Consider the following 27,692-nt stretch of genomic DNA (forward strand, 5'->3'; position numbering starts at 1 on the left):
GCTCACAATTTAAAAAGGCTTAGCAGTATCTTTCTCTTCACCTTTTTGCTTGCCTCCAAATGCAGTTCAAATAGAAGTTTAAACATGAAATTATTTTAGGTTTCATATATATCTTGTACGTATCATCTGGAGGTAATTTTATACCAAATTTTAAAACATTTTTTGACATGAAACAAAGTTTTTGTACACTAAGGCTGGATCTATGCTGCCATATTATCCAGTTTCTGAATCCAGATTATCTGTTTTGAATCTACGCTGCCATATAATCCAGTTTAAAGCAGATAGCTTGGATTCAGAAACTGGATTATATGGCAGTGAAGATGGGGTCGGAATCATCAGAAAGCAAATGTGTCACCCCTGTGGACAAATTTTGATTTTGGATTAGGGATGCTCAACATGTACCTGCAAATTCCAAGAATTTGCAGCACCTTATCATTTACCTTGTGTTTACAATATTTATATGGTGCACTTTATCCAGTCTATTTTTACAACCTCTCCATTTTAATCCATGTTTTTATTAAGTTTTTGTCATTTATTTTATTGGTTAATGTTTAAATTTTTAATTGTGCATGTCTCTTGTCTATTGTTGTGATTTATTTATTTATTTACAGTATTTATATTCAGCCCTTCTCACCCCGAAGGGGACTCAGGGCGGATCACATTACACATATAAGGCAAACATTCAATGCCTTTTAACATAGAACAGAGATAGACGCAGGCACGGGCTGGCCTCGAACTCATGACCTCTTGGTCAGAGTGATTTGTTGCAGCTGGCTGCTAACCAGCCTGCACCACAGCCTGGCCTGTTTTATATTGTTATTGTTTTTATTCGGGCTTGGCCCCATGTAAGCCGCCCTGAGTCCCCTTTGGGGAGATAGAGGAGGGGTATAAAAATAAAGTGGTTATTATTATTATTATTATTATTATTATTATTATTATTATTATTATTATTATTATTGTATGACACAGCAGATAGATATGCTGGATTTCGTTTCACAAAATCACAAGTCAAACACTTCCCAAGTGTCTAGGACACATATTATTATTATTATTATTATTATTATTATTATTATTATTATTATTATTATTATTATTATTATTATTATATGACACAGCAGATAGATATGCTGGATTTTATATCACAAAATCACAGTCAAACACTTCCCAAGTGTCTAGGACTGTGTGATGTATTTTCGGATGATGCGAGCAGATCCCAGTAGGGTGGCCTTTTGCAGTTGGCAGATCGTGATTTTGTCAATGTCTATTGTTTCCAAATGCCGGCTGAGATCTTTTGGAACGGCACCCAATGTGCCAATCACCACTGGGACCACCTGTACTGGTTTCTGCCAGAGTCTTTGCAGTTCAATCTTGAGGTCCTGATAGTGGCTGAGTTTTTCCTGTTTATTATTATTATTATTATTATTATTATTATTATTATTATTATTATTATTACCTGCCCAATCGCTTTCACCAGATTCAAGGTAAACATGAGAAAAAAATGCTATTGGCGCAGGCGGCAGCAAGCCACCTGCAATTAACTGCAATGAATCACTCTGACCAGGAGGTCATGAGTTCGAAGCCGCTCGGAGCCTATATTTGTTTGTCTTTGTTCTATGTTAAAAGGCATTGAATGTTTGCCTATATGTGTAATGTGATCCGCCCTGAGTCCCCTTCGGGGTGAGAAGGGCGGAATATAAATGCTGTAAATAAATAAATAATAAATAAATATGTACCCACATCACCAGATTATGAGTTTTCCCAGCCCTGATGGTAGCAGTGGAGCTGGGTTGGGCAAACATCCAACTCTGATGGATAGATATATGTTGCATTGCAATCTATGTCAGAGGAAAAAGATGGGAGATGGCTGCTAACGTCATCATGAACGTCAGAGCATCTAGTTCAGACCACAACTTAGCACCTTAACCTTGTTAAAGAAAAGCTTAGATAGTATGGACGAAAGGATGTCATACTACATCAGCATAGAACTGAACAGGAATCTCTTCCTTTGCTTTGTGGTCTACAGGGAAGGAATATTAGGAGAAATGTATCTCACATGTGCCACTCATTCCTAGCCATGTTATTTGTACATGTATCAATTACAGATAGGTATTGGGGTCCAACTGTTGGGATATCAGGTTTTGGAGGGCAAAAGCAGGCAGGGAGACAAGACACAAGGGAGATTACCATCCATGATGCAGGTGGCCATGCGGGAGAATCACACCAGGAGGAGGGAGATGCTTGTCACACACAATGAAATTCCACACCAATGTCCTTTCATCTGTGACAATACTGCAACCTTTTTCCAGCTTTTCAAAAGGATTGGGCTTTAAAGGTATGCAAGAACTTCTAGCTGGACTAAGCATTCATTTAAGTCTATGCATGAACTGTCTAGGAAACAGATTCCTCTCAAGGCATCTTATGTATTTATGGAAATATATGATCCTGTTAGGATATTTGTGTACTGAGCAATCTGCAACAGGGATTGAATGCACCCCTTTCAAAGACTTCATTTCACACTAGCTTTGCCCAGCCAGGCATTGCTGTGGCTTATGGGAATCCTTTGTTGGCCAGGTGGAATAGCAGTGAATAGCCTTGCAGTCTCAAAGCCTGGCCGTTTTCTGGAGTAGCTGGAGCTTTTTGTTGTATGAACGTAGAGGCATGGATGAGGGGTTGTGCTGCCAATTTTAGTGTTTCTGAGACGTGTAGTTTTGTTGTTTTGTCCTAGGCCGAAATTTCATTACCTTTTATATATATAGACTAGCTGTGCCCGGCCACGCGTTGCTGTGGCAAGTATGGTGGTATGGGAAATAAAGTATTGAAGTATTGGTGATAGTTAAGGTAAAGGGTAAAGGTTTTCCCCTGACATTAAGTCCATTATAAATGGGCAATATAGCTGTGTGGAAAGGCCTTGAGTCTATACTGCCATATAATCCAGTTAAAATCAGATAATCTGTATTTTATAGGCAGTGTAGAAGAGGCCTAAGTAAGGCCTAACTCTGCCTGTCCCCTGGGCTGAGTGGGTTGCAAGGAGACCAAGTGGGCGGAGCTTAACCTTCTAAATGGCAGCAATTGGATAAAAACAATTATTCCTCTACCTGTCATTAGGACTTTATTTTTCTTTTCTTTTTGTTGTATGAACGTAGAGGCATGGATGGGGGGTTGTGCTGCCAAGTTTAGTGTTTCTGGGATGTGTAGTTTTGTTGTTTTGTCCTAGGCCGAAATTTCATTACCCTTTTATATATGTAGATAAGGAAACTGGGCCAAGCTATGGCCAAGCAACATCTGACAGTGATCATGAAAGCAAGGAATGAGGAAAGGTATTAATGAGGAAGGGCACACAAGCTGAGAAAGGCTATAGCTATTTGCTTCTACTTGAGTCCTCTAGGAAGGGCAAATTGTGACCCTTCTAAATGCTGAAATGGATTTTGAGGTTTACCAACGGTTAGAAGAGGAACATTTCATTGATGGGGTGGGAGCACAGATTTTCAAGGAGCAGTTTGCACTTCTTGTGTAACTAAACTCCTGCAGTCCAGATGACATATCCAGAACAAATGTACTGTCCCCACCAGTTGCCACAAGGTACCACACAAATCCTATAGAACCTCCTATAGATGCTGGCTACTACTCTCAATAAGCCATGATGTGGACGAATCTCTTCTTGCCCATCAAGAATATCTATGTTCTTCTACTAAGTCGTTCTCCACCTGGGATCCCCAGATGTTTTTGGCCTTCAACTCCCAGAAATCCTAACAGCTGGAAAACTGGCTGGGATTTCTGGGAGTTGTAGGCCAAAAACACCTGGGGAGCCCAGGTTGAGAACCACTGCTCTACTAGATAATATTCCCAGCAGTAACTCTCAAGAACTCCTTTGAGAGCGTGAGAATGTTCTGAATGTCATAACATGTTCTGAATGGGCCGGGCTGTGGCGCAGGCTGGTGAGCAGCCAACTGCAACAAATCATTCTGACCAAGAGGTAATGAGTTCGAGGCCAACTTGGAGCCTGTGTTTGTCTCTGTCTCTGTTCTATGTTATATGGCCTTCTATGTGTGCCATGTGATCCGCCCCGAGTCCCCTTCGGGGTGAGAAGGGCGGAATATAAATACTGTAAATAAATAAATAAATAAATAAATGCAATGCAATGCAAACTATCGGTGTAGCTTTTCTAAAGGCAGAGCTTGGGAAAATTACTAATACTTTAACTATGGGTGGAACTAAACTGCCATAGAATGCATTGAACAGCATTACATGGTTGAACACTGACCATATCATCCAGAGTCAAGGTACATTATATGGCAGTGTAGATCAAGCCTTAGCCCATGTCAGCATGGCTTGGATGCATATGTATTTGGTACGAAACTCCTAGAATCCCCCAACCAGTACAGTGAGCCCTCCATATTTGCAGATTAGACTTTGGCAGATTTGATTATTCATGTATTTGATCAAGATGTTCTCTGTAGGAATTTCTAGATCCTCCAGTGTGACTTCTAGTCAAGGTTGATCACATGGCTGCACTGGAGGATCTAGAAATTCCTAGAAAGGTGTTCTCTTAAATTAAAATTGTATTTTTTAAAATTTCAGAGTTTATTCTCTTTTGTGTGGGTCGTATGCTCCAAACCACAGCAAATGTGGAGGGCCCAGTCTATAGCCAATAGCAATACTGGATGTGGGGTTTCTGGTTATTGTGGTCTGAAATTGTTACTTTTCTAACTTCTGCTATAAAGTGAATGAAGAAGGGGAAATAACTTGAGATGGGATATCAAGCAACTGGGTTCAAAGCTGGATGTAACCCATTGAAAGCTTCTGCTAAAATTGTTTAGCAGGAAAACAATTAAGCATGTTTTCTAAGCCAAACAGACAATGTTTTCTAAGCCAAACTGGTGAAATAATGCAAACATTCACCAGTAATAGAAAAGCGAAAGCATTGAGAAATGACAAAAGATATTTGGGAAAATGACCAGGTACTGCACTTAACTTCTAGTTATTTTAATTGCAAAAAAAAAAAAAAAGGGAAAGAAAAGGGGGCGGGTGGCTATATCTCTTTAAAGCAGTAGATGTTTTGTATAAAGCTAATTTTTAAAAACACATCTTAATGGAGTTGAGTGAAAGGGAGTATATATTTATGGATCATGGTAGGGCACCAATGTGTGTGACTATCAGTAGAAGATAAAGTGGGAAATCACTACAATAAATGACAGATAAAGCATGGTGCAGGTGAAGTCATGCTTAACTGCACCAATTTGATATCACACCTAGAATTATGATTCCAATTAGTTTGCAAGTGATCTATATATGGTACGGGAAAAGCAGCAAGATTACTTGCTCACGTGTCTGCCCCTGTTCATGCGCCAGCACATGAAAAGACTCTTATATTAAATGAGTAGACTGATGGAGGGAGCTGAGACTTTTCCTTGTTTTGCATCTCTGTCTTGTTTTGTTTAAAGACTGCCTGCCCCTTAGCTTGGCACCAACAGTGAAAGTGAACTGGGCTTTGAGAAAAAGGATAGAGAAAAGGATAGGTATTTTTTCATCTCACTTTATATTGCAGTGGAGAAGACATACTGCCGAACAAATATGGCAAGCAGCATTAGTCAATTTCTCACACAAGTTCAGGCTCCCTTATCAAGAAATCTGAAATCCAAAATACTTGCAAATCCAAGACTTCATGTTGCCAGTCACATAATTCTGCCTTTGGGGAAAGGGGGCTAGACACATGTCCAGCACCTGCTGAGTTTTTACTCAATGAGCTTTGATGGGGGAAAGAGAAGAGGAGGAGGAAAGGACTCTATTTGCACAAGGCCCCTTCAAAAACAGACATCCAAAATGCTTCCACATTAGCTTTCTGCTTGGCCAATGGCATTGCACTGTGGGGTAGACTCCCTGAAAATGTTCTGCAAGTGCACTGACAGATGGGGAGGCATCTGGAATTTCTGGCTCGTTGTAGAGGCCTTATGTAAGTGAAATCCTTCCTCTTTCTTCCTCTTCTCTAAAAGTGGCTCCTTTAGATTAGGAAGCTGAGGGTGGGGTGCATCGGATGTTTGATTAACCCACTTTCCCTCCTATTCCTTACTCTCGATGTACATGCAAACACACAAATTCCAAAATTTGAATAAAAGTCTGCTCTGAAATATTTTGGATAAGGAAGATTCATCTTGTACCAGGAATGAAGATGGCTGACACTGTGACACATTGAGTAGTCATTTGAAATCTTAAATTGGGTAACTCAAGTCTCAGAACATTAGCCACTAGCCAGACAATATAGCAAGCTGGGACTTATGCGACCCTACTTGTCTGGCATTATGATTTATTATGAATAGTGTGGATTAGGGAGGGGAATAAGCCCTTGCTCTAGCATTATATAATTTTTTTGTGTGTGTCAGGAGCAACCAGAGTTGCTTTTGGAGTGAGAGAATTGGCTGTCTGCAAGGACGTTGCCCAGGGGACGCCCGGATGTTTTGATGTTTTACCATCCTTGTGGGAGGCTTCTCTCATGTCTGCGCATGGAGCTGGAGCTGATAGAGGGAGCTCATCCGCACTCTCCCCGGGTGGGATTCAAACCTGGCAGCCTTCAGGTCAGCAACCCAACCTTCAAGTCACGAGGCTTTTATCCCCTAGGCCAGCGGAGGCTCCAGCATTATATAATGTGTGTGTGTTTATCCATATTGGCGAATGAAAGGACATTGTTGACTTTGGGAAAGAGAGGAGGGGGAATAGTCACATGAAGATGTATGACACCGAAACATGAATATCTAGTAACATAAAATGAAAGATGTGCATGCTACGGGAATGTCACACCAATTCGAACAGGCATGCTTTTTTCACCCCTTTCTACCAACCCACCCATCAAGTACTTGTTTCAATTGGAATGTCTTTTTCTTTGTTTTTAATTGTTTCCCCCTACCAATGGTGCAGTGTTCTCCGTTCCAGCCAGGGCTGCATTCACACTTGCCGTCCCGGCACGTCCCGTGCTCCTTGCACCGAGGATGACATGCCCGCTGATCACAAGCGGCGCCCATCCAGCCCTCCTCGCAGCGGCAGGTGCCTCCGACACAGACGCCATGCCCTCCGCAGTCGGCAGCGCAAATCTCTGTGCAAAAGAAGAAAGAGATGCGGCGGGGAGGCGAGGGGTAACATGAGGGGACAAGGGAGGGTCAGGGTGAAAAAAAGAAATCCAGAATGTTATTGTTATGAAAAAGCAGCCACACTTCACTACCCCGCCTGACAGAGAAATGAAAGGAATTCCAATGGTTCATAACACTAATCCTTTCTGACAATAAGAATCTAATAAGCAGATTACCTCCCCAAAAAGAAGCGAGAAAGGGAAGACGGACATGAATTGGTGAGGTGTGTTGGCGAATGAACCTGCCCTATTTGCTTTCAAATACTATCACGCTCCCGTGGCTTTTTTGTTGAGCAAATCCAAAGAGGGAAGTCCCTCCCCCAACGTAAAGGAACAAAAGTCACTTTTTAATTAAAAACTGGTTAAGTGTGAAAACAACGAGCCACTAAATCGACCAAAAATAAAGTTAAGTGTTGCCCCGCAAAGTCTATTTACAGCTAGTTAGCCCTGTGTTTTTGGAGCTGCAGCTTATGAAAACTTCTTGCTCTTTTGTTCACACAGTTGTTTGCACTTACAAAGGGTGTTTTATTTCTCCCAAATGTTTTGGAAGGCTTTGAAATTTTTCCTTTGTTCTGGGATGTAAACCCTGCTGTTGGAAAGATCTTGTGGCTTAAATTGGCCTGTGTAACTCTAGAAAGCAAAGGCAAACTCTACTTGCCAATAATGTGGTGTGATACAGTGGTTACAGTGATGAACCTAGGGTGCATTTACATGGTAGAATTAATGTAGTTTCATACCACTTCAACTGCCATGGCTCAGTGCAATAGAATCCTAGGATTTGTAGTTTGGTAAGGGACCAGCTGCCTGTAGCAGAGAAGGCTAAAGACTTTAATAAACTCCAAAACCTAGGATATTAAGGAATAGCAATTAAAATGCCGTCAAACTGCATTAATTCTACAATGTAAAGTCAGTCTTATAGAATCTCCAGGACAGTAATGATGCAAATGCAATGGTATATACCAGGACAACTGTGGGTGAGCAGCCTTGAATAGGATAACACCTTTGCACAAATTTGAAGAATATAAAATTGCTTGTGCAATAGTATTTAAACCAGTATAATCCACAACAGGATTCCAGACATTATTGATCAGCACAACCAAAAATTGATAAAACAACCATCAACAACGAAAAATAACACTGTAACTACATTTGAAAAAAAGGTTCCTGATTTGAAAGTGTTCCTGTTTAATTGTGCAATATTTACTTAGGAAGTAGTTGCTATACTCCAGAAACTTCGTTTTTGTGTCTGACATTTTTAACCTTTAATATGCCATTTTAAATCTTTTGTGCAGACCACAAAAACAAAGTTTTTGCAGTTTAATAAACGTTCCCCATGTTTTTATAATAGAACTGATTAGGAAATGACATTTATAACCCAGGAACAAAAACTGTGTTACATAATATAATCAAAGCATTCTATTCCCTGGTACTTGCTGAGGTTTGGTTCCAGGAACCCCTGTGGATACCAAAATCCCATTATATACAGTAATAGCGTAGTAAAAATCAAGGTTTTCATTTTGGAATTTTAAAAATATTTTCAAGACATGGGTGGAGGAAACGTCATTATAGATATATTATATGCAAATATTCAATTTTTAATGTAAAAGGTCTCATCGTGTACATACTTGCAAATATATGTATTCCAAAATCCAAAATGCTTCTAGTCCCAAGAATTTCAGATAAACGATGCCCAAACTATATAGTTATTTTTGGAATACTACTTTCAGACTTCACTAGTTAGAATGGACATTTGGATTCTGGGAACTAGAGTCCAAAATATTCATTTTTCCATTCTCTGTAGTTCTCTTGCTGTTATTCATTACTGGAATGAGCCACAATGTAAAGATCTTCACAATGCATAGCTACCACATAATCAGATGATGTTTTTGCTGCAAGATGGATTATGATCAAGACAGACTTTCTACAAGCTGTTGTGCATCTTACCACATTAAGGGCAGGACTAAAGTCCTGGAGGAGGAGGGGGATAGGATGTTATACCAGACATTTGCTTCAGGTCACTGCCTTCAGGAGGGGAAGAAAAAGCCACCTTTAACACTGTACCAGATTGAAATTCATCTTTTATATAACTCACCCCACTTTCCCCATCCCTTCCCATACACAGGTAGGATCCCCCTTAAGTACTGAAGAGTCATGATAACTTTGTACATTACTGTGAGCTTTTATTACGATATTTTATTGTCACTGCCCTGACAGCTTTTATTTTATGTTATCTGGAAGAGGCAACATAGGCAGAAAAGTCATTGGAGATAGAAACTAGAGGATCTTGATGTTGGTAAAACCGCTGGTATTCTGTATGGACTACATCACTACATAACTAGTTTAGCTGCATAACTAAAGGTGTTTCTACACATACAGTAGAGTCTCACTTATCCAACATTTGCTTATCCAACGCTCTGGATTATCCAACGCAGTCTGCCTCCCGTCCAAACCCACAGCTCTTTTTCTAGGCAGCAAGGACTGAATGTTTTATGGATTTAATTTTCAACAATGTTGTTACCCTAAGTTTATTTTATGCAATTCTATTTTTATTTGTAGTCAATTTGTTAGTAGTCAGTGTTCCGTCCCCCAGGACGATGGTTTGCCTTACCTATTGGTCGTTTGTTTGTTTTCCCTCCTTTACATTTTGTTTGAGCCTCTGGCTGCAAAAGCCTAGGAAAAGTGGCTTGGAATCTGCAAGAGCTGGCTGCAGTTTTCTTTGCAGTGATTGGTCAAAGAGTGCAACATCTTAGGACCGCCCTTTTTACCAGGGTCTAGTCTCCATTTTGGAGCTTCATTCTGGCTATAGTCTTCCAACGTGCTGGAGCTGTGCAAGGCTAACTGGGACAAATCATCCTCAAAACCAGGCCAATCTAAGCCTATCCAAATTAGATAAGTATTGAATTATATTGATCTGGAATAAGAAATCTAGTTAGAGGAGCAGAGTTATTCCATCGCTTCTAGAACTAATCTTTGCTGTAAAGATAGGGAAGGAAAGAGTTTCTCCTTCTAATATAGGCAGCGTGATTAGGGTATAGTGGTTTTATAATCACCTTTGCCTTCTGGAACCAGGGATAATTCTGTGACTAAAACCTATAGAAATTTGTTTCATTTTCTGCAACTTTAAGATCTGTGCCAGGTTTACAACCTTGTATGAATAAACATCCTTTTTTGAAGTTATCCAGACTCAGTCGTTCAATATCTATAGGACAGCTTATAGGGATTTGCAGTTCGCCCGGATAAAGGACAGCACGTTTCAGTTTTATAGTTTTTTATTGTCCGGCGGACGGCACAGTTTTGAGGTAGATCAGCGGTTTTTCCGCTTGAGCTAGCTTGCACGGCTTTATAGTTTTTTATAGTTTAGGAAGTTTTAGTATAGGCTGCGGCTTTTCCGCCTGAGCTCAGTCTGCATACCTAAAGACTCTATCAGCGTCTGAGGCAGTGGAGCCCGCTCTCAGACCTGAAGGAGTCAAATAGTGGGGCTCTATTTCCTTGCTATTTGGCTCGCGTGTGCGCACGTAGCCCAGTGGCTTTCTGGGTTTGCACAGGCTGTGCAGTTCCCAGCAACGTCCAGGGCTCCCTCGGCGGTAGACCTCGAGCCGCGGAGCACCAGCGACAGTTCTTTGGCTGGCTCTGAGGCGTGGAGCCCACCAGAACCAGGCTAGAACCTGGACAGGCCTGGCAACGCTGCTGCGAGTTTGGCCGGAGCACTCAACCGGCTTTGACAGCCTCTTCATCAGGAGTTCGGCCGGAGCACTCGGCCGGCTTTGACCTGCCTCATGGTCCGGTGGTGGTGACCTGCCTCATCGTCCTGCGGTGGCGACCTGCCTCATCGACCTGCGGCGGTGACCTGCCTCATCGTCCTGCGGTGGTGACCTGCCTCATCGTCCTGCGGTGGTGACCTGCCTCATCGTCCTGCGGTGGTGACCTGCCTCATCGTCCTGCGGTGGTGACCTGCCTCATCGTCCTGCGGTGGTGACCTGCCTCATCGTCCTGCGGTGGTGACCTGCCTCATCGTCCTGCGGTGGTGACCTGCTTCATCGACCTGCGGTGGTGACCTCCCTTCACAGCGGGGAGGAGGCGTCTCTTCTCTCCTCCTTTCCAAAGCCAGCCTCGGTGCTCCTTCGGCGGCAGGCCTCGAGCCGCAGAGCACGAGGTGCTTGAAAATTTGGCGAAGTCGCCATTTTGGCAGTTTACGTCACTCGGGCAAGGGAGGTATCAAGTGGCAAGTTGCTGTCAGTTGACATTTTGCAGCTTGCCTACCAAAGTCTGGCGCCAAAGGTCACAATCTTTGTAAAGTATAGTTACTTAGTGATATATATTGCTATGGTTAAGTGTTGTGCATTGTATTATATATTGCATTTGCTTTTATTGTAAATTTACTTGCTGGTATGTTGTATTTGCCTTTGTTGTAAATTTACTTGCTATTAAGAATACATAATGTCTATGCAATTTCAAGATGATACAGATGGTATACCTCCTTCTGAGGCTGAAAGTAGGAATGAAAGGCCCCAAAGGATAAAGCACCCTTCAGCCAAGATGCTAGCCCATCTAATAGATGAAAAGGAGCTCCTCCATGTGAGGTTAGGTTCGGCATGGGAGCGAATTGTAACATTGATGGACAGAATTGAGAGCTTGGGTATTACAAGGGTGCCATCCATATTACAGACAGACCTTGAAGAGACCTTCGGTCTCTGGAGGGGTTTAGTGTCTAAGATAGTCCAGGTCCTCGAGCGCATTAACGCCAAGGATTCAGAGTTAGAAATAGTGAGTGTTTTAGCTGACACTAATGAGAAAGAAAATAGGGTGAGGGCAATCCTAGCTTCCTTATGCAGCCATGAGACCAATCTTTTAAAATCACCTGCTGTGGCACTTAGTCTTAAGTCCAACCGGTCTAGCCAGGTATCTAAACTAAGGGAGCGTGCATCGTCTAAACACAGCCACTCTAGCAAGTCTTCTGCTGCTGGGAGTGCCATCTCTTCCCTAGCTGCCTTGCACATTAAGGAGGCTGCACGTCTGGAGCTACAGAGCAAGGTTGCGGAGGCGGAAGCTGATGCAAAAGCAGCTGACCACACTTTCCACCTTAAAGAGGAAGAGCAACGACTGCAAATAGAACAGGCCCGTAGACAAAGCGAAATGCAAATAGAACAGGCTCGTATAGAGATGCTTAGAATAAAGATGGATGCCGCAGCCAAAAGGGTAAGGGCTGAGACTTTGGCCAAGGCCCTAATTGAGCCACTCACAGAAGAAAATGTAAGCCAGTTACCAATACAGGACCCTTCTGCCAAAGTGTTTGCGCACCTTGGCAGCATGTACAGCCAGTTTTCGGATGAGGAACAGGGAGACTTCTCTCCTTACCCAGAGCAGGGCCCCAAAGTCACTTTTGAGTTTCCTGCAGAGCAGAGCGTCATAGCGGGGAGCTCACCCTTGCTCGAGCTACCTGTGCCTCCTGCTAAAACCCTAGGTCAGTCAATCAGGGCCTCAAGGCCGAGCGCTAGTTGGCCCCTACAGACAGCTGCACAGGGAACCATCGATTCGTCAGTGGTCGATGTCATCCCTCCAAGAGGCCAAAGGTTGACGCAAGGTGCACGGTGGGAGTCCACTCCACAACAGCAAACTCCTCAATTGTTCCCTTCGACGCCAGAGTCCCAGCTTGTCTCCATCATCAGAAGCCCCAGAAGAGATCTTAAGGACAAGGGTGTCGAAAAGTTTTCGGACAAGCCTGAGGAATTTCTTCTCTGGAAGGCCACCTTCCAGAGAGCAATCAGAGACTTAAAGTTATTGCCTGAGGAAGAACTGACTCTTCTGGCTGCATGGTTGGGCCCAGCCTCATCCTCACAAGTTAAGAAGATCTACGCAGCCCACGTAGCTGATCCCAACAAAGCCTTGGAAAAGGCCTGGGACAGATTAGACCAGCGGTATGGGGCCAGCACAGAGATTGAAGCATCTCTTATGGACAAGCTCCAAAGGTTCCCAGCTTTGAAACTCAAAGACTTCAAACTCTTGTGGGACCTCAGCGATCTCCTTACGGAATTAGAGTCGGCCAAGGAGAATCCAGAACTGCCCGGTTTGAAGTGCCTCGATCAGCACCTGTCCCAGAGGCAGATCTTGACCAAGCTGCCCTTCACTTTGCAAGAACGCTGGGGACAGGAGGTCTTCAACTACAAGGAGGCCCACTCCCAGGCATACCCTCCATTTTCTCATTTGGTCCAGTTCATCACCAGGGCGGCCAGAGAAAGGAATGATCCGCAGACGGGCCTCCCCACCTTATACCAAGGGACCCAGCCAGAGAAGGCACCTGAAGTGGACAAGAAACCATCCAGAGAGGCCAAAAGACCGGTTAGTGTTAGGGCTGTTGAAACTCAGCACAGGGCCAACGAATCCAAGTCAGAGGTGAAGGAGGTGCTCTGCCCCATTCACCAAAAGCCTCACAGTTTGGCCAACTGCCGGGAATTTGGCAAGAAGCCTTATAAAGAAAGACAACAGATTGTACAGAAGCTGGGCATATGTTTTAGGTGCTGTGGAGCAACTCTTCACTTTGCATCCAACTGCAAAGAGGATGTCAAATGCGCAAGGTGTAACAGCCTTAAGCATTGCACCGCGATGCACAACTCTGACGCTGTCTCCCACGCCAAAGGGGACACGTTTTCCAAAGAAGGGTCATCTACTGAAGCCACCAACATGCAGGCCGCGTCACGGATGCAGGAGGATGCTCCATCGGTCGCCTGCACTGAACTATGCTCTAACGTGCACCAGTTCAGAGTCTGTCATCCTATCTGCCTAGTGGATGTATATCCATCCAAGAGCCCTTGGCTTAAAAAGAGACTCTATGTGGCCCTAGATTCACAGAGCGATGCCTCCCTGGCTACTCCAGAGTTCTTCCGCATGTTTGACCTTAAAACCAAGATGGTCGACTACACTATGACTACGTGTGCAGGAAAAAAGAAGTTGCAGGGTCGCATAGCATCTGGCTTTGTTGTCTCCTCTTGCGACCAGAAGAGACAGTTCAAGTTGCCAGACCTGATTGAGTGTTCCTCCATCCCTCGGAACAGAAAACAAATTGTAACTAGAGAAGTTGTGGAGGCTCATCCACATTTGCGACGGTTAAAGAATGCTATACCAGCCTTTCGGCCAGATGTGGACATTGCCCTTTTGCTTGGCTCGGACTGCCCGAGCTTGTTCTGTGTGAACGACCAAGTTAAAGGACCTCCAGGTGCACCTATCGCACAACAATTGCCATTAGGCTGGACAGTCATAGGCCCAGTGTACATAAACAAGATGCACCCACCATCGTCGTTGGACCAACTCTACTATTCTATGATTCTATGATTCTATGATTCTATGACTCCAATCAAGCACAGGTGCTTAAAGGTGGACGTCCTACACTTGTGCGCAGTTGCCTAAGTCACATCTCAGTCTACTGCCAAGCAATAACTCCAGAGTATTCCTCCATCTTCAAAGTCTCTGAGAGAGACGAAGCCATAGCGCTCTCGAAAGATGAGCAAAGGTTTTCGGACATTATGAATGCTCAAGTCTCACGAAGTGCAGAGGTGAAAGCCTGCAAATCAACCACAGAAATCAAGATGGGCCAAAGATCTTGTCTGGAACCACACCGTTTTGAACGTTTTTCGGAGTGGCACAGTCTTCTTAGAGCAGTTGCTAGGCTTATACATCGCTTAGTCTGCAAAGATAGTCAGCCTTTGCAAGTTCAGGACATGTTGAAGGCTAAGGGAGTAATATTCAGGTCAGTTCAGAGGCATGAGTTTAGTCTAGAAATAGCCAGGTTAGAACAAGGGCTTGACACCCCCAGTCGGAGTTTCTTGCATGAGTTAAACCCATTTCTAGGCAAGGAGGGTATTTTAAGAGTTGGAGGAAGGTTAGCCAAAGCTAAACTCAAGGCGTGCATAAAAAACCCCATCATCATACCCCCTAATAGTCACACTGCATTGCTGCTCGTTCGGCATCACCATGAAAGGATCCATCATCAGGGTAGAACTCTGACTGAGGCGACCCTTAGAAATGAAGGCCTGTGGGTGGTAAATGCTAAAAGTTTGGTCAGCAGTGTTATTTTTAAGTGTGTCAAATGTCGGCGACTCAGACGTAACTGTCAAAGTCAGTTAATGGCAGAACTACCTCAGGATAGGACTTTGACAGACCCACCCCTTTCCCATGTGGGAATCGATGTGTTTGGTCCTTGGGAGGTTGTCACTAGGAAAACCAGGGGTGGTGTTGTAAATAACAAAAGATGTGCGGTTTTGTTTACTTGTTTGTCAGTACGAGCTGTCTATATAGAGGTTGCAGAGGGAATGGACACTTCATCATTCATAAACGCATTGAAAAGGTTCATAGCCCTCAGAGGGCCAATTAAGTCAATTCGATCGGACTGTGGCACCAATTTTGCATGTGCAGACCTTAGCCAACCACTTCTGGAAGAGGTGGAAGGCCGAATACTCAAGCCAGCTTCCAACCAGAAGACTCTGGCAACCCCCAAAGGACAATGCCAAGGTGGGAAACCTTGTGTTGCTAAAGGACAAAGACTTGCCCCGCTATGCCTGGCCTATGGGCATTACACTAAAGACCTTTCCTTGCCCTGATGGTAAGGTTAGAAAAGTTCAGGTAAAGACTCATAGTAAGGACAAAATGTCTGTCCTGGACAGACCAACCAGCAATCTCGTGTTGCCTGTCCAAAGTGTGTAAGTTTTATACTGTTTTATTGTTGTGAATACAAAGGTGTTTGTATGTTTTTGATTGGTAAATTCCCACATCCTGGGAATTTAGCGGGGAGTGTTCCGTCCCCCAGGACGATGGTTTGCCTTACCTATTGGTCGTTTGTTTGTTTTCCCTCCTTTACATTTTGTTTGAGCCTCTGGCTGCAAAAGCCTAGGAAAAGTGGCTTGGAATCTGCAAGAGCTGGCTGCAGTTTTCTTTGCAGTGATTGGTCAAAGAGTGCAACATCTTAGGACCGCCCTTTTTACCAGGGTCTAGTCTCCATTTTGGAGCTTCATTCTGGCTATAGTCTTCCAACGTGCTGGAGCTGTGCAAGGCTAACTGGGACAAATCATCCTCAAAACCAGGCCAATCTAAGCCTATCCAAATTAGATAAGTATTGAATTATATTGATCTGGAATAAGAAATCTAGTTAGAGGAGCAGAGTTATTCCATCGCTTCTAGAACTAATCTTTGCTGTAAAGATAGGGAAGGAAAGAGTTTCTCCTTCTAATATAGGCAGCGTGATTAGGGTATAGTGGTTTTATAATCACCTTTGCCTTCTGGAACCAGGGATAATTCTGTGACTAAAACCTATAGAAATTTGTTTCATTTTCTGCAACTTTAAGATCTGTGCCAGGTTTACAACCTTGTATGAATAAACATCCTTTTTTGAAGTTATCCAGACTCAGTCGTTCAATATCTATAGGACAGCTTATAGGGATTTGCAGTTCGCCCGGATAAAGGACAGCACGTTTCAGTTTTATAGCTTTTTATTGTCCGGCGGACGGCACAGTCAGTGTTTTTGTAGTCAATGTTTTCAATACATTGCGACGTTTTGGTGCTAAATTCGTAAATACAGTAATTACTATATAACGTTACTGTGTTTTGAACTGCTTTTTCTGTAGATTTGTTGTAAAACATGGTGTTTAATTTGTAACATCGTAACGTAATTTGATGTTTAATAGGCATTTCCTTAATCCCTCCTTATTATCCAACATTTTCACTTATTCAATGTTCTGCTGGCCCGTTTATGTTGGATAAGTGAGGTCATCCGGAGTTTTGGAGGGTGTTGCCATCTCTACGCAGATGACACACAAATCCACTACTCGTTCCCATCTGACTCCAAGGAAGCCCCTCGGATGCTGAACCAGTGCCTGGCCGCTGTGGCGGACTGGATGAGGAGGAACAAGCTGAGGATCAATCCTGACAAGACAGAGGCCCTCCTGGTCAGTCGCTCGTCAGATCGGGGTATTGGGTGGCAACCTGTGCTGGACGGGGTTGCACTCCCCCTGAAATCACAGGTCCGCAGTTTGGGGGTCCTCCTGGATTCAGCGTTGACGCTTGAAGCTCAGGTGTCGGCGGTGGCCGGGAGGGCTTTCGCACAACTCAAACTTGTGCGCCAACTGCGACCATACCTCGTGAAGTCTGACTTGACCACGGTGGTCCATGCCCTAGTTACCTCTAGACTGGACTACTGTAATGCGCTCTACGTGGGGCTTCCCTTGAAGACGGCTCGGAAATTACAACTGGTCCAACGCTCGGCTGCCAGATTAATAACTGGGGCGAATTACAGGGAGAGATCTACTCCCCTGTTTAAGGAGCTCCACTGGCTTCCGTTCATTTTCCGATCTCAATTCAAGGTGCAGACCATCATATATAAAGCCCTAAACGGTTTGGGACCCACCTACCTTCGTGACCGTATCTCCTACCATAAACCTGCCCGATCTCTGCGATCGTCAGGGGAGGCCCTCCTGTCGCCACTGCCTTTATCCCAGACCCGCCTTGTAGGAACTAGGGAGAGGGCCTTTTCTGCTGTGGCCCCCCGTTTATGGAACTCATTGCCCATTGAAATCAGGCAAGCCCCCACTCTTTCAGACTTTAGGAAAGATCTAAAAACATGGCTCTTCCGATGTGCTTTCGGAGAGTAACTGTTACATGCTTTTGTTACGCCCCCATTATTTATCCTCTAGACTGTCTGCTATCTTTTCCTTAGTTCCCTGTGGTTTTATTCTTATCCTTTTTCTTATCCTTTTCTCACCCCGAGTTTTAACTGAGTGTCAGTGCGGCCTGCCCTGTTATACTGCTCTTTGGATTTTGTGTTGTACTGTATATGATTCTTTATTGTATTGTTGTAATTGTATTATGATATGTTGTTTTTATATTGTGTTATATTGTATTTTTCCCGGGCATGGCCCCATGTAAGCCGCTCCGAGTCCCCATTGGGGAGATGGTGGCGGGGTATAAATAAAGTTTTATTATTATTATTATTACTCTACTGTACATTATAATGCAGTTTAGTAAAGGTAAAGGTTTCCCCTGACGTTAAGTCCAGTCATGTCTGACTCTGGGGGTTGGTGCTCATCTCCATTTCTAAGCCAAAGAGCCGGCGTTGTCCAGAGACATCTCCAAGGTCATGTGGCCAGCATGATTGCATGGAGCGCCGTTACCTTCCCGCCGGAGCAGTACCTATTGATCTACTCACATTTGCATGTTTTTGAACTGCTAGGTTGGCAGAAGCTGGAGCTGACAGCAGGTGCGCACTCAGCTTCCCGGAATCGAACCTGCAACCTTTCGGTCTGCAAGTTCAGCAGCTTGGTGTTTTAACACACTGCGCCACTGGGGGCTCCTATAATGCAGTTTAGAGATGAATTATAGCAAACTTGTTTCTCTGTGCAGTGCCTACACAAACATCCCATTAACCTGTTTGAGGCTGGAATGGGAGCCACAATATCCACTGATTGCAGATCGGAACCAAACCCAGGATTTTTAAAGTTAATCTGCTGGAATGTACTGATGCACATTGCCATGTCCCTTCGGGATCACTGCCAGATTGTGGCAGGGAACATGAAATGAGAACAAAGGCACAGGAAGCAAGCATCTACATGGGAAAGATGTGGGAGAGCACTTGTTTACATTCTGCCCCTTTACCTTTGGTGTTTTTCAAAATGTGTCAGCGCTTAGCAGCGTCTTGATGGGTGCTTCACATTTTTCCCTCCTGGTTTTGAGTTTTGCATGTGATATATGGATGCGCTGCAGTGCAATATCAGTGGATTTTCTGGTGAGTTTTTAATGAGACATTTTGGGCTTAATGCATGCTACAGTATACATTGGGGTCTGCATTTTGTAGACACCCCATCCTTGACTGGCTTCAAGATGCATTATAAGGTCTGTGTGGATGCAACCTAGGTCACATTTCTCAGCCCAAGCTTCTTTTCCCCCATATCTACTTTACTAAAAATCAGTGGTGCTGTGTGAAAGAGGTCTATTCTGCTGGTGATCGCAGAACAGGTGTGTGAAGAACAAGGATCCTGCTTCTGATTGTCACAGCCTGATCTTAGCATGGTTGATTCTCTACTTTGGGGGTTGGTTATGATTGTGACTATGGAGGAACTGTGAATATGAATATGTTACAGATGCCTAACACATCTGTTGTCTGATTGTGCTTTTATTGTAATTAAATTTAATTGACTTGTACTTCCTCTATGGTAACCTATTCAAAAGTACCACTGTGCTGGTAATGCTGTACCAGAAGATCCAGCTTTATTTTCTTTCTGCTAATGTTTGCAGTCATAGGGCAGGCCACCTGTCCATAATCATTAAGTTTGGTTCCGCCCCTTGTTCAGGGCTCTGGGAGGGAAGGAGCCATTTTTAAGTCAGTCTCACTTAAGAAGCTAAGCTATAGGACGTAGACCAGCTCGTCCCGTAGAAAAGCTTCACATCTCAAGAACATCCAGGGATATAGAACATCCGAGGAATCAGAAACAGAAATTCCAGGGGAAAGGTCCCAAAGGTTCTGGCTAAGAGCTCACAGCCTCTCAGCATCACAGCTCCTGAGGGAAACAGCCCTAAAGTTTCCAAAGAAACCTCGGAGAGGGAACAGCACCACAGATCCATGGAACCCCAGCTGAAACATCTGCAAGCCTTGGTTGGTAGGTCCACTCGATACCCAGACGCTTTTGGAATCGGTAGTGGGTCCCACATCAGCTAGGCCCATATAATAGACAGCCTGGGAGAGGTTATAAGGGGACAAGACTGAAAAGGCCAACAGTTTATTAAGGAAACTTTGAAGTGTTATTTGATTCCTTAAAGATTTATTATTTGTTCAATAATAAAGACTTTATTATCTCATTAAAGACTATCCTTTTCAGCAAAATCCTCAAGAACCTCTCTTTGAGGCGCCCTGGCTTCCCACTGGGCATAAAGTATACATCCTATACAAAGACGATAGCTACAGGCCCAGCGCGTGACAGAACAACTACCCTGCAGCAAATTATCTGAAACCTGAGGATTTACACACGAATGTTTTGCCCACGTAGCTTGATTTTAATTGGAGATGACAAGGATTCACCTTGAGAACTTTTCCAGCAATGAAGTTGTCCACATTGACCTATGGATCTTCTCCATAAAAGCACTGTGTGGAGAGTTTTGAGGATTGGTGGTTTAAAAGTAATAGAGAGAATATTTATAGTCATTGCTACGTCCTCCAGCCCGGTCTATTGTATTCAAAACTCTTTGCTTATGACTGAAACTGCATTCAAGGAACTCACACAATAAGCAAACCAACTATAGATGATGATAACAATGATACAATCTCATTGCTCTACCACAGGGGTCCTCAAACTTTTAAAGCAGAGGGCCGGTCCACAATCCTTCAGACTGTGGAGGGGCCGAATGATCATTTGGAAAAAAAAATACGAACAAATTTCTGTGCACACTGCACATGTCTTATTTGTAGTGCAAAACAAAAATAACAATGAAAGAACAATACAATATTTAAAAATGAAAACAATTGTAACCAACATAAACCTATCAGGATTTCAATGGGAAGTGTGGGCCTGCTTCTGGCCAATGAGATAGTCAAGTTAATTAGGATTGTTGTTGTTGTGCCTTCAAGTCATTTCAGACTTTGGGCGAGCCTAAGTCTAAAATTATTTATTTATTCATTTACTACATTTATTTATTACATTTATATCCTGCCCTTCTCACCCCGAAAGGGACTCAGAGCAGCTGTATGTACATACAATATATTATATTATTAGCATAGCACAATATTAGCAATATATATTACTATATTGAACTATACCACTATACTGTAATATTATATGTAATATATAACGTATAATTAATATTATTATATGGTTTTATTATTAGTATTATATTGTATAACATATTATTATCAATATTATATGTATATACAATATATTATATTATTAAAAATGATATAAAATATTATGTTATAAAACTGAGGGCAGGGGCCAGGTAAATGACCTTGGAGGGCCGCATCCGGCCCCCGGGCCTTAGTTTGGGGACCCCTGCTCTACCATCTCATTGCTGTATTTTGAATAGATTTCAAGTTATGGTTCAATCTGAATTGGTCCCCTTTGTTTTCTAACGAAGCTTTCCAAGGTATATGTGACCCAAACTTCCAAAATCTGCTTTTCCTCATCATCCAGAAAGGGGTGGGAGAAATGAAGAAGATAACATCAGAGCCTTGGCAGTGAATGGGCAGGAAAAAGAGGTTTTTAGTATGCTTATTATGATCCCAGAAAGCTCTGGGGCAGTAGCTTCATGCCAACAATGCCTTTCTATTTTTCGAGCGGATCTAAAAAGCTCTCTGTGGGCATGAAAGCTTTTCCCCATTAAGCAATATTTCCATTCCTGCTGTCTCTCTCCCCCAACTCACACACAGGTGGTTAAATATTTCCTTTTATCTTTAATCTCTTTGACTGTTTGTGAGAACAACTCAGTCTTTCCTGAATTATCCGGAGGTGTGCGGTGAGCTCCTGCCCTTCCTACTTTGCAAGTCTTTTGCTCGGCTGCTCAATGGCTCGCCTGCAGGAGAGGGTTTGATCAAGCTTTAAGGCCCAAGCTTTCCTCTTTAAGGCATCTGGGTGGGTTTTGACCTTGGGCTCACACAGGCTGGTTGCTCTCGTCGGAAGGGAAACACTGAGAAATGTATTTCATGCTGTCTCATGATACAGAGAAAACACAGAATTCCTTGCAACAGCTAACCTTCTAGATCAGGGGTCCCCAAACTAAAGCCCGGGGGCCGGATGCGGCCCTCCAAGGTCATTTACTTGGCCCCCGCCCACATTTATAATATAAGATTTTTATATCTGTTTTAATAATATAATATATTGTATATACATATGATATTGATAATAATACTATCATTTTATACAATATAATATTAATAATAATACCATATAATAATATTAATTATTATATTAATAATAATAAAGTACTGAGCTGGAGACCCAAAGATCCCAGGTTCAAACCCCGGGAGCGGCATGAGCGGTCGCTGTTAGCTTGAGCTCCTGCCAACCTAGCAGTTCGAAAACATGCCAATGTGAGTAGACCAATAGGTACCGCTCCAGCGGGAAGGTAACGGCGCTCCATGCAGTCATGCCGGCCACATGACCTTGGAGGTGTCTACGGACAACACTGGCTCTTCGGTTTAGAAATGGAGATGAGCACCAACCCCCAGTGTCAGACATGACTGGACTTAACGTCAGGGGAAACCTTTACCTTTTTAATATTAATTATATGTTATATATTACATATAATATTACAGTATAGTGGTATAGTTCAATATAGTAATTTTGTGCTATGCTAATAATATAATATATTGTATGTACACACAGCTGTTCTGAGTTCCCTTCAGGGTGAGAAAGGTGGGATATAAATGTAGTAAATAAATGTAGTAAATGAATAAATAAATAATTTTGGACCTAGGCTCGCCCAAAGTCTGAAATGACTTGATGACCCACAACAACAACAATCCTAATTAACCTGACTATCTCATTGGCCAGAAGCAGGCCCACACTTCCTATTGAAATCCTGATAGGTTTATGTTGGTTAAAATTATTTTCATTTTTAAATATTGTATTGGTCTTTCATTGTTATTGTTGTTGTTTTGCACTACAAATAAGATATGTGCAGTGTGCATAGGAATTTTTTCATTTTTTCCCCAAATGATAATTTGGCCCCTCAACAGTCTGAAGGATGGTGGACCAGCCCTATGCTTTAAAAGTTTGAGGACCCCTGTTCTAGATGGAGGAACTTCATAACAGCCTATTTTGCACAAACGTTTCATTAAAAAATGTATGTCTTTGAGTGCATCTACACTGCAGAATTAATGCAGTTCGACACCACTTTCACTGTCATGGATAAATACTATATACCTTGAGAGTTATAGTTTAGTGAGGCACCAGCACTCTTTGGCAGAGAAGGCTCAAGACCTTGCAAAATTATAATTTTCTTGATTGCACAGCATTGAGCCAGGCCAGTTGCAATGGTGAGGTTATGTTTTCAAATTATTCTACAGTAGATGCACCATAGAAAGTGTTTCTGGCGTGGTTTTGATTTCAAATGTTTATTTTTGTTATGGTCTGTATTTTAAATTGTTTTAATCTTCTACTTTAAATTGAATTGCTATTTAACTCTTGTTCCAACTTTTGTACAGTCAACCTTCAATGTTTGCTGTGGTTGGGTTGTTGTATGTTTTTCGGGCTGTATGGCCATGTTCCAGAAGTATTCTCTCCTGACGTTTAAACATCAGGAGAGAATACTTCTGGAACATTGCCATACAGCCCGAAAACATACAACGACCCTGTGATCCCGGCCATGAAAGCCTTCGACAACACATTTGCTGTGGTTGTTCCACCTTTCTCCCAAGAAGCAGTCTTTAAAAAAATGCTTTTGCGTATCTTGGGTCCTGTATAGGAAGAAAAATGGGATATAAACCAAACAAGGAGTTTTTCAGGCTGTATGGAGTAAACAAGTCACACTTTCTCAGTCTCAGAGGAAGGCAATGGCAACTTCTCTCTGAACAAGTGGGCCAAGGTATGCTGCATGGAGTTATGAATAGTTTATATCAGTTTTTTATTTGTTTTAATAATTGTAATACAGTACTTGATTCTATTTTAATATTTACATATTTTAGGTTTTTAAACAACATAGTTTTAAGGCTGCTTTAGGTCCCAGTCTTGAGAGAAAAGCAAGGTAATAAGAATAATGTGTTGTCAAAGGCTTGTATGGCAGGAATCACTGTGAGTTTTCTGGGCTGTATGGTCATGTTCCGGAAGCATTCTCTCCTGACGTTTTGCCCACATTTATGGCAGGCATTCTCATAGCTTGTGAGGTCTGTTGGAAACTAGGCAAGTGGGGTTTATATATCTGTGGCATGTTAACAACTCCCAACAAAGGATTCCCGCAAGGCAGGAAGCAGCCAGTCTTTGAAGCTGCAAGGCTATTCAGTGCTAATCAAGTTGGCCAATTGCAACATTCACACTTGCCTCTAACAGACAAGAGTTCTTTCTCCCACAGACATATACACCCCACTTGCCTAGTTTCCAAGAGAACTCACAACCTCTGAGGATGCCTGCCATAGATGTGGATGAAACATCAGAAGAGAATGCTGGAATGAGTTCCTGGATAACTCATAGCAACCCAATAGAAGTACAGTAGAGTCTCACTTATCCAACACTCGCTTATCCAACATTCTGGATTATCCAACGCATTTTTGTAGTCAAACGACTTTAGTAAAATAACCTATTGTTCCTTAATTTAATTCTCTGGGGAGAGGAGCAGACATTGGCTTGATCAACATATAAGATAGTTTAAGATAGTTATTCTTTGTTTCCCAGCCAAATCTTGGATACTATTAAATGTGAACTGCTTCCATTTCTTTTTCCCAGCACAACCAAAAGCACCCAAAAGTGAGATCTTGAACGCTGAACTCCAGGCTTGCAAATGGCTAATTTCCTGGGCGCCTGGGTTGAGCATAAATGGCACCCAAGTTGATCAAGAATGTCCCTTCTTGCAGTTTATGTTCAATGGGACTCTCTCCCTTTTGGGAAAAAGAAACCCATTGCCTGTCCTCGCTTCATTACACATATATAGTACTACGCGTGAATTAAGGAAAATCCTGTTCACTCATTCATGCAGCCTATGTCAGTGCCGGAGTTGGGGGACTGAGGAATTTTCTTCCTTTGTGGCTTTCCCCCCTTTCTTTTGGAAAGAAAGAAAGAGTTGCATTGCAGGTGTCCATCTGAAACGTCGCAGGCTTAATCCCTTCAGAAGGAGCAACTATCCGTGCAAAGTTTATCCAATTTCACAAAGAAATAAATTTGACAACGTTGCCGGTGTTTCTTTCCACTTTCCTCTAAGTTATTTTCTTTACAATAGTTTAAAGATCTGTGGCGTTTGAACAATCAACCCGCATCTGGAATGTGGCAATTGCAATCCACTCAGGAGGGGCAACTAAGTTTGCAAATTACATACAATTCTTATACAAAAATTTGGAGCAGAATCACAGAATGGTTGAGTTGGAAGAGACCCCATGAGTTATCCAGTTCAACCCCAATCTGCTATGAGGAAGATACAGGGTGCATCTGCAGCAAGCATGGGCAAACAACAACAACAACTACTACTACTACTACTACTACTTCTTTTTCTTCTTATTATCTTGTTTTTCTCCCAAGACTGGGATCTCCAGATGTTAGGAATTGTGGGAGTTGGAGTCCAAAACACCTGGAGGGCCGAAGTTTGCCCATGCCTGTTCTACAATATAGAATTAATGCCATTTGAGACCACTTTAACTACCGTGCCTCAATGCTATGGGATCCTGGGATTTGTAGTTTAACAAGGCACTAGCATCCCTCTACAGAGAAGGATAAGGAATTTGTAAAACTATAACTCCCATGTTCAAAAGCACTGAGCCATGTCAATCATGCAATTAATATGCAATATTGAACTTAATATGCAATATAAATTACAACAATGTATAATCATATAATATATTGTATATACATATAATATTGATAACATTATTATAATGTAATGCACTATAATACTAATAATTATACAATATAATAATATTAATTATATATTATATATTACATGTAATATTACTAATATTACAGTATAGTGGTATAGTACAATATAGTAATATATAATGCTAATGTTGTGCTATGCTAATACAGTAGTCTCACTTTTCCAACATTCGCTTATACAACATTCTGGATTATCCAACGCAGTCTGCCTTCCACCCGAATCCACAGCTGTTTCTCTAGACAGCAATGACTGAACGTTTTACGTATTAATTTCCGACAAAAGTTGTTACTGTAAGTTCATTTTATGCAATTCTATCTTTATTTGTAGTCAATTTTTTAGCCAAAGTTTTGGTAGTCAATGTTTTCAATACATTTGCGATGTTTTGGTGCTAAATTCGTAAATACAGTCATTACTACATAACATTACTGTGTATTGAACTGCTTTTTCTGTCGATTTGTTGTAAAACAATATTTGGTGCTTAATTTGTAAAATCATAATGTAATTTAACGTTTAATAGGCTTTTCCTTAATCCCTCATTATCCAACATTTTTGCTTATCCAACATCCTGCTGGCTCGTTTATGTTGGGTAAGTGAGACTCTACTGTAATATAATATGTGTATATACATATAATTTGTAAGCTGCTCTGAGTCCCCTTCGGGGTGAGAAGGGCGAGATATAAATGCAGTAAATAAATAAATAGATCAAAATACTGTAGTTTCAAAATGCATTAATTGAACAATGTAGATGCATCCTATATTTCCTTGTATAAGCTAACCTGGCCACTGAGATCCTCAGCAGAGGTCCTTGTCTCAGTCCCATCCCCTTTGCAGGTACAGTCAATAGTAATATGAGACAGGGCCTTCTTCATTGCTGCCCCTAGAACAGTGATTCTTAATCTTTGATTCTTCAGATGTCTTGGACTTCAGTTCCCAGAAGTCCTAGCCAGCTAGTGAACAGGAATTCTGATAGCTGAAGTCCAAAACATTTGAAAGGATATGTTTGGGATTCATGACCCTACATTCTGGAAATTCCTCGCCAGGGGATCAGAATGATCTCCTTGCTAACCTTTTTATTTCAACAGGCTTTAAAATCAATTTAAATTTTTTTGGACATTTAAGCAAGTGCTATATTGTTTTCTTGCTTTTTCTATTTTTAAGTGCATGTCTCCATTGTATGAACACCGTGAATGCAATACGGCCCCCATACCCACATTTGACAAATTATTTGGGCATTTTGTAAGTCTGCCAGCACGATTCGGATTCGCATTCTTGAGACTTCATTTCAATAGGTAGGAGCTGCAGTGGCACAATAGGTCAAACCCTTGTGCTGGCTGGACTGCTGACCTGAAGGTTGGGTTGCTGATTTGAAAGTTTGAATCCTTGACGCGGAGTGAGCTCCTGTCTGTCAGCTCTAGCTTGCGGGGACATGAGAGAAGCCTCTCAGCAGGATGGTAACACATCCAGGCCTCCCCTGGACAATGTCTCAGTAGACAACCAATTCTCTCACACCAGAAGCGACTTGCAGTATGTTCTCAAGTCGCCTCTGACATGATAAAAAAAATTCATTAGGTTTCATTATTATCCATGATTTTATGTATCCGGGAACACAGTCTCCACAGATATTGGAGTCGTACTGTATTTACAACTAAAATTAAAACTAAAGTAAGATCAATGACCATACAAAACATTATACCAAAGAACTGAACTAAAACAACAACAACAATGGTAACTAACAGTCTAACACCCCCAACACTAAAACACAAAGGACTCTGGTCCCCCATTCCAAACTGTAATGGAAAACGTCACCTTGACATATGATGATGATGACGACAACAACAACAACAACAACAACAACAACAACAACAAAAGCAATAATAATAGTCAGAAGAGAATCGTTCTCCCAGGATGCCTTGCAAGCATGCAGGAATAGGAGGGGAGGAAGAGACATTTTCATGTAAACGAGAGCTACCTATTTCTGTTGCTCCTACAAAATCCTTAATAAATGTGGATTTAATGCAAAATATAAGTCCTG

The 27,692-nt window shown here is 42.3% G+C and overlaps 1 protein-coding gene across 16 annotated transcripts in view; it reads right to left on the minus strand.

Moving 5' to 3' along the window:
• tenm4 (teneurin transmembrane protein 4) overlaps nucleotides 1-27,692 on the minus strand; it is a 1,874,213-nt gene that overhangs the window by 156,553 nt on the left and 1,689,968 nt on the right. For all 16 annotated transcript variants that reach the window (XM_062977060.1, XM_062977059.1, XM_062977071.1 and 13 more), the window contains one exon: nucleotides 6,899-7,084. In XM_062977060.1, coding sequence (XP_062833130.1) covers nucleotides 6,899-7,084 — 186 coding nt within the window. The remainder of the gene's footprint in view (nucleotides 1-6,898; nucleotides 7,085-27,692) is intronic.

Source organism: Anolis carolinensis, chromosome 3 (genome assembly GCF_035594765.1).
Source record: "Anolis carolinensis isolate JA03-04 chromosome 3, rAnoCar3.1.pri, whole genome shotgun sequence".
In the NCBI taxonomy this organism is placed as follows: Eukaryota; Metazoa; Chordata; class Lepidosauria; order Squamata; family Dactyloidae; genus Anolis; species Anolis carolinensis.